The sequence below is a fragment of the Adiantum capillus-veneris genome, chromosome 1 (assembly GCF_014529385.1).
Source record: "Adiantum capillus-veneris isolate H3 chromosome 1, ASM1452938v2, whole genome shotgun sequence".
NCBI lineage: Eukaryota > Viridiplantae > Streptophyta > Polypodiopsida > Polypodiales > Pteridaceae > Adiantum > Adiantum capillus-veneris.
This window is the reverse complement of record NC_140931.1, coordinates 38,389,386-38,396,995: the sequence shown is the minus strand read 5'-3', so window position 1 is coordinate 38,396,995 and position 7,610 is coordinate 38,389,386. Positions and strand designations below refer to the sequence as shown.

General features: G+C 40.1%; 1 protein-coding gene and 2 non-coding genes across 3 annotated transcripts; all 3 read right to left on the bottom strand.

Moving 5' to 3' along the window:
• Positions 1 to 2,030: 2,030 nt before the first annotated feature.
• Positions 2,031 to 2,102, bottom strand: TRNAC-GCA (transfer RNA cysteine (anticodon GCA)). The gene has a single exon. It is a non-coding gene; the product is annotated as a tRNA-Cys (tRNA).
• Positions 2,103 to 2,408: 306 nt separating this feature from the next.
• Positions 2,409 to 2,479, bottom strand: TRNAG-GCC (transfer RNA glycine (anticodon GCC)). Its single transcript has one exon. It is a non-coding gene; the product is annotated as a tRNA-Gly (tRNA).
• A 1,233-nt stretch (positions 2,480 to 3,712) lies between these two features.
• LOC147464570 (photosystem II CP43 reaction center protein-like) lies at positions 3,713 to 6,463 on the bottom strand. The gene is made up of 3 exons (XM_086509667.1): positions 5,110 to 6,463; positions 3,865 to 4,843; positions 3,713 to 3,783 (listed from the first exon to the last, which is right to left on the bottom strand). The coding sequence occupies exons 1-3, from the start codon at positions 6,127 to 6,129 to the stop codon at positions 3,713 to 3,715; spliced, it is 2,070 nt and encodes a 689-aa protein (XP_086365793.1). The 5' UTR covers positions 6,130 to 6,463.
• Positions 6,464 to 7,610: the final 1,147 nt, after the last annotated feature.

The window sequence follows — 7,610 nt, the reverse complement described above, 5'->3', positions numbered from 1 at the left end:
CGCCTCTGTGAAAGAGAGGTGTCCTGGGCCTCTAGACGATAGAGGCCAGATTATTTGCTAGAAGCTTAGGTTATTTCCCTCGAGTTGTCAATATGGAGGGATTAAGGATGCCATAGAAATAGTTTTTTATTAACGACATTAAACTAATGAGTAAAATGATTTATCAACATATCACTTTCCCCTGTTAGCAGCTGACCGATTAGCTAGAAGCGGAAGCGATGGATCTAAACTGCTTGTAGAAGTTAGAGATAGGTATTCCCGGTATCTATTTGTATTGCATACCTAATCGTGTGATATACTACATAATCGATATTAGAAATTTGGTTTCAACGCCTTATAATTAACTAATAATATTTGATTCGGTCAACCCGACTAACTAAAAATCGAAGGTTCATAACGGAATCCGAGAGTTTCTCTTGATGGGGCCGCTTAATTTATTTCCCAATTAATGATTTGAACTACTAATACGGAAGTAAACATTCTTGCGTTTGTAGCCACTGCACTTTTCATTCTAATTCCGAGAGCTTTTCTACTCATTCTTTACATTCAGACGGCCGCCCAAAATAATGGGTAGTTATCAATTACTCTGATCGGTAACTTAGTAGATTTCTTGGTAACTTAGTAAAGTTAATAGTGTAGTAATTCATGGGAGTAGTTGTTGGGGGGGGGGGGGGGGGGGAAGATGAAAAGATATATATATATATATTTTGCTTTCACAAAGCAAATGCGGTGAAACAAGATTTGGTATTTCGGAGTAAATCGCGGACCTATATGGCTGCTACTATACTACCACATCAGCAAATTGTTACTACCCAACGACGTTTCCTGGTTAAGTTTACTCCTGCTAATCGTAATGATTGCTCCCCCCTCCCCGCTTCTTTAGAATTTTTCTGCCTATGTTGTTTGCCCGCAATTCCAGATTGAATTGCTAGAAATTGATAGAGTTATCGATCTATCAATTTCTAGCAATTCTACCAAATTGGTACTGCTTCCCCCAGAAATGAGATCCACTCACTGAGCAGCTATGGGTTGGACATTCAATCTGTTCTACTTACATTTCTATTCTAGAAGAAAGAGATAGTCACTAAAACGGTATCAAGTGAAACATTCGTAACTATAAGCTTAGCTGCATATCAACTGAAAATACAAGAAAAAAGCTAATTTTTTGCCTCGGGTGCAGTCGTAAACGCAGAGAAATATCTACAACTTGAACCACCAGTGGAGTAAAATACCGATTACCCCATTATACCAATTTATGAAGTAAAGGGTTAAAATAATGATCTTGGGTTGTTAAAACCCCTCATAGAATTTCTTCTCCCCGGAATCAAATAATATAGATATATCTATTTACTTTTTTTGTTCAATTTCCAGATTTTGATACGAGAAGAAATCTTATAGGCAAAAAAAAAATTTCTATGCAGTGTAATTTAATTCCTAAATTAACTAGATAAAGGATCCGTTTAACGAAGGATCAATTAGCTACTCGACACAAGTCACAACCCACTTCTTCCCCGAACTACAAGCGAGAGGGAAAAGGTAGAAATTGCCGTCAAGGCAGCCCAAGCTATAGTGACTGAATCCGTAATTATAATTCCTATCTTTTCACTCCCCAAATTTTACCGATAACTAACTAGCCTCAAGCTCAGATGTATATTAAATCTTTGGAAGCGTCAAAGAACGTAATAAGAATCAAATATCTTCTTCTACAGGATACCCCCCTAGTAGCGAGAAACAACGAGTATGTATAAAGCCAAGTCGTCTTTTCCAATGTTACTGGGTAGTTTTTCTAATTTTGTAGAATTTGTCAATTCCTACTTGCTACTGACTAAGTAGTAGTATACTTATTCGGGATTGTCGATGCGTGATTTGTCGAGATACATGGAATGTGTTAGGCTATAAAAAGCTATAGAGCAACTCAACCTGTATCCGATTTTGGCGCACCAAGCAATCCCCGAAAAACTCTACCTAGATGGGTGAGTAAAATTAGATGAATTTAATCTTCCAAATTGTTATTTTCCATTTCTTCTTCTAGGCGATACCCAGATTCGAACTGGGGAATTGAGGATTTGCAGTCCTACGTCTTACCGCTTGACTATATCGCCCCGTTTCAAAGATTCTATTCTAATGCCGACTTGAAAAGACCATCGAGGACGTTCAGCCGGTCAGACGAAATGTCTTACCAGTGAGTATAGTGCTGAGATTAGAAACTGACAAGTAGTTTCCCCTATGCTCCCGATGAAAATTTATAGTTTCATATGCATCCACTTCGAAAATGACAACCTGCAACCTAGTTATTCGCCCCAAAATTTCAAACGAAATTGTGAATTGCAAAAACTTGAAATTTCTATAGGTAAGAGTTTTGTATGTCTCTTTATTAGGGGTCAAACCTATTTATTGTCCCCAAAGTAGGCGGATAGCGGGAATCGAACCCGCGTCACCTCCTTGGCAAGGAGAAATTTTACCACTCAACTATATCCGCGCAATCCGTCATTTTATTTTACGTACCAAATTGCATCTTTTACCAATGAGATGCTTAATACACACTTCTTTTAATATAATAAAAGAAAAGATTAAATTTGCCTACATAACTTCATTTCTTTTCTTACGAAATCAACTTAAACTGAGTTATGTATTGCAAATTGCAAATCCTTCTTTCTGGCGGTGGAAAATCTATTTATCTCGTTTCACATTTGAATTCCCCACCCGTAACGGTAAGTTACGAGGGGAAGAACCAAAACAGACTTTTAGGAGATGAAGGAATTGGGTATACCTACCAAAAAAACTAATCCAATCCATAATGAGGCCCCTGAAAAAACAATATTTTTGTTGTCAGACCATCCTCCGGGAGACGCAAACGCCACAGGCACACCAACAACTAATAAAAATGAGGTAGCAATTAATGCAAATAAAGCAAATTGAAAAGCAGTAGTCATAATTCCGATTCCTTTCGCATGAGGAATTGATTTTCTGTACCACTTAATCCTCATCCGACGGAGCTGCTGCGAAGTTTTCATTTGTAGGGAACAAACGTCTATTTCTAAGACTAATTTATCAAATCCCTACGACACCTCTCAACTAGAAAAGTTAGCTCAACCCCGCCTGCTATTGAAGATGTTTATCTCATGTAGCGATATTTTCACCCCGTATCTGTTGTATCGTAGCAAGGGTAGAAAAAAAAATCTCTCTCTATACAAATAGATCTTAGAATCAAAAACTTTTGCGGTTCATTCGTGACTCAATTGTCTTCCCCAATCATCTGGTAGACTTGGGTTACACTTTTTATCCTCCGAATCTCAAAGGAAGAATTCGCCTATTTGGGAGAGATGGTCGAGCGGTTTAAGGCTCCAGTCTTGAAAATTGGCATGGCACCTCGATGCCATCGAAGGTTCGAATCCCTCTCTCTCCTAACATTTGGATCATCCATAAAGGAGACAAGAGTGATAGCTGAGATCTACTCCGATCCAAAGAGGTTCTCCTCCAATACGTTGCAAAAAACCATTATTTGTGTGTGTATAATATATGACTAGATGATGAGTTGGAATCTACGTATCCACTTGGATAGATAGATCTTAAAGAAATGTGATGAATTAAGAGAAGAGGAGGTTAATTTATTAAGTCCTCACTTGTTTCACTTGTTAGCACGTGGAAAATTATTCACCTATTTTTTTTTTCTTCCATCATCCTTTCATCATCTAAACAAATTCTTTGGATTTTAATTAAGGGGTGTCATAGAAAGAACGGGTTCGGTATCGCGGTCAACTTCTTTTTCAAAGCCGGCTGCGGCTGCACGAGCCCTACTTGTGTGCCATAGATGGCCCACAAAGAAAAAGAATCCCAAAACAAAGTGAGAAGTTGCTAACTAACTTCGGGGAGATACATAGTTTACAGCTTTAATCTCGATAGCTACCTCGCCTACAGAGTTTAAGGAGCCTAAGGGTGCATGAGTCATATATTCCGCAGATCGTTGCTCCTGCCATGGCTGTATATCCCTTTTCAACTTACCAATATCTAAACCATTTGGACCCCTTAGAGGTTCTAACCAAGGAGCACGAAGATCCCAGAAGCGCATTGTTTCGCCCCCAAAAATAATTTCTCCGGTGGGGGAACGCATTAGGTATTTTCCTAACCCAGTAGGTCCCTGGGCGGAACCTATGTTGGCGCCGAGACGTTGGTCTCTAACGAGGAAGGTAAAAGCTTGAGCTTGAGAAGCTTCTGGACCGGTGGGACCATAAAATTCACTAGGATATGCTGTGTTGTTGAACCAGACGAAACAGCAGGCAGTGAAGCCAAATATGGCTAGAGCTCCCAAGCTGTAGGATAAATAAGCCTCCCCGGACCACACAAAAGCTCGACGAGCCCAGGCAAACGGTTTTGTTAATATGTGCCAAATCCCGCCGAAAATACAGATGGATCCGAGCCACACATGTCCCCCGATAATATCTTCTAGATTATCTACACTCGCAATCCATCCCTCTCCGCCAAACGGAGACTTTAGTAGGTAACCAAAGATAATATTGGGGTTTAGAGTAAGATTCGTAATTTCTCTTACATCTCCGCCACCGGGTGCCCATGTATCATACAACCCTCCGAAATAGAGTGCTTTGAAAACCAGTAGGAAAGCGCCGAAACCTAGTAATATTAGATGAATACCAAGAATTGTAGTCATCTTATTTTTATCCTTCCAAGTGTAACCAAAGAAAGGAAAAGATTCTTCCAGAGTTTCGGGACCAATCAAAGCATGATATATGCCTCCAAAACCCAAAAATGCGGAAGAAATCAAATGTAGCACTCCGGAAACAAAGTAAGGGAAGGTATCGGCCACTTCCTCGCCAGGACTTACCCCCTAACCCAGGGTTTCCAAGTGGAGAAGTAGAATTAATCCCTACTCATACATAGGCTTCTCTGATACGAAGTGGGCTACTTCAAATAAATTCATAGCTCTAGCCCAAAATACAATCAGACCAGCATGAGCTACGTGGGCACCAAGCAATTTACCAGACAGATTAATCAACTAGGCGTTCCTCGCCCACCAAGCAAAATCCGTGGTTTCCTGATCGCGACCACCCAGAGAGAGAGTTCCATTAAAGAGCGTTTCCACTCGGGGAATACAAGATTTTCGTGAGGTTGATCTTGAGCTGCCATCCAGGCACGGATCCCTTCGTTTAGTAAGATATTCTTTTTGTAGAAAGTCTCGAACTCGGGATCTTCTACTGCACGAATTTCTTGGGAGACAAAGTCATACGTGCGCAAATTTAAGGCGAGACCAACTACTCCGATAGCACTCATCCATAAACCCGTCACTGGCACAAATAACATGAAAAAATGTAACCAGCGTTTGTTGGAAAAAGCGACACCAAATATTTGCGACCAGAAGCGATTTGCAGTTACCATCGAATAAGTCTCTTCAGACTGAGTTGGATTGAACGCCCGAAATGTGTTTGCACCGTCACCGTCTTCAAATAGAGTATTTTCAACTGTAGCACCATGAATGGCACATAGGAGAGCAACGCCCAGAACTCCTGCAACCTGCATCATATGAAATGGATTCAGAGTCCAATTATGAAAACCTTGAAAAAACAAAATGAATCGGAAGATAGCCGCTACACCAAAACTAGGTGCGAAGAACAACCCCGATTGTCCTAAAGGGTAAATAAAAAATACGGAGACAAAAACCGCAATCGGACCAGAGAAAGCTACTGCGTTGTAGGGGCGTAATTGTACGGACCTAGCCAGTTCAAATTGGCGTAACATAAAACCTATTAAGGCGAAAGAACCATGAAGGGCGACAAAAGTCCATAAACCCCCCAATTGGCACCAACGAGTGAAGTCCCCCTGTGCTTCAGGACCCCACAAAAGAAGCAAAGAGTGGGCCAAACTATTAGCAGGGGTAGATACCGCGGCAGTCAAGAAATTGCATCCCTCCAAGTAAGAACTTGCTAATCCGTGAGTATACCACGAAGTCACAAAGGTCGTACCCGTGAACCAGCCCCCCAGGGCGAAGTAAGCGGTGGGAAATAGTAGTAAGCCGGACCAACCCACAAATACAAAACGATCTCTCCTGAGCCAGTCATCCATACTGTCGAATAAGTCTTTCGGTTCTTTGGAAGATTTTCCAATGGCAATTGTCATATCTGTTCCCACTAAGCTACCCAAACCACTTTTAGGTCCCTCATTCCTATTTCTATATTCCAGGAGTTGGTATAGTTCTCTTGAATATGAGATTACCAGAATTGATAAGTCATTTTATCAGAATTTGTCGTGCGAGATCAAAAATCGTAATATTTTCACAAGGCCTTCTTGCCCTTTTCCATTTTTTTTTCACTTTTCTTTCAATTTATTCTATTCATCATTTTTGCCCAATTCTTTCTCCTCCCTGCTTGTCGTTCCAATATATCATCCCTTCTTGTCTCTGGGAGATCCCTTCTGCCACGTCAGATATTTAGTAGGTAAACCCCGCTTTTCTTCCAGGACTTCGCTAACCATTTTAACACAACAACGAACCTGATCCAACGGAAAGTCGAGTTGTCTCCGAGAATCCGGGGTAGGTAAATACAAAATTTTGTAGTATAGTATAAGGAGTTTACACATGTTATGCATAGGAATACGCGGAACTTATGCTTTTTATTGCATCTATCTCTACTTCGAGTATATTTAGGGACTTATTCTACCAATTCCTAGGAAACCTTAAAAAAATATTTTGTCTCGACTAACAAAAATAGGTAGCAACCAGAGGGTGTGTCGGAAATTTCTGCATCGAACAGAATAATTATGTTTCCATCTAGACTCCTAGCAGTGTAAACGGTTTCCGATTGTTTGAAAGATGTGCAAAAGGGGAGAGTGCCAGAGACTTGTAAGAATATTTTCAGTAATTGAAATTTGTTTTGTAATACAGTGAATAGGGAAAAACTATTTCCCAAATTACAATTATTCTTTTTTATCTTCTTTGGCAACAACTGCAAATGTAAAGATATATATCTATAAAACAATAAATAGATAAATCTATTTATTGTTTGTCTTTTCGTCATATTGGCATTTAATTCCCGAGGTAAGAATAACCAAAACGTCTCTGGTACAAAAAAGTATATCCAACTGATTTACTGATATCGCCGGAGACAATACAATATTCTTTACAATATTCTTTTTGCATGTGACTTAGTTACATTAAGATCCCCCCCCGAACAGGGTTCGTGTTGACTACAATATCTTTTTTTCCTAGCCAATGGTACTGGATATCTAAATTTTGGATAACTACTCTCTCTATTAGCATCTTACATGACTATTTTAGCCCTTTGTCGGATTTGAACCGATGGCTTACACCTTACCATGGCGTTACTCTACCGCTGAGTTAAAGGGGCCTATGTACTGTGAATAAATCTAGACTGGCGATAAAAATGGGGTAGAATCCCAATTTTTATTTCCTCGATTGAACTAATTAAGCTGCATCCATGGGGAAGTCAGTAGAACAGAAAGGAAAAACCGATTCTCTTTAATCCTCGGTAGGAACTTCCGGTAAATTGGAAAAAGAATTGACAATTGACTTTGCGGAGACGAGATTTGAACCCGTGACCTCGAGGTTATGAGCCTCGTGAGCTACCAAGCTGCTCGACCCT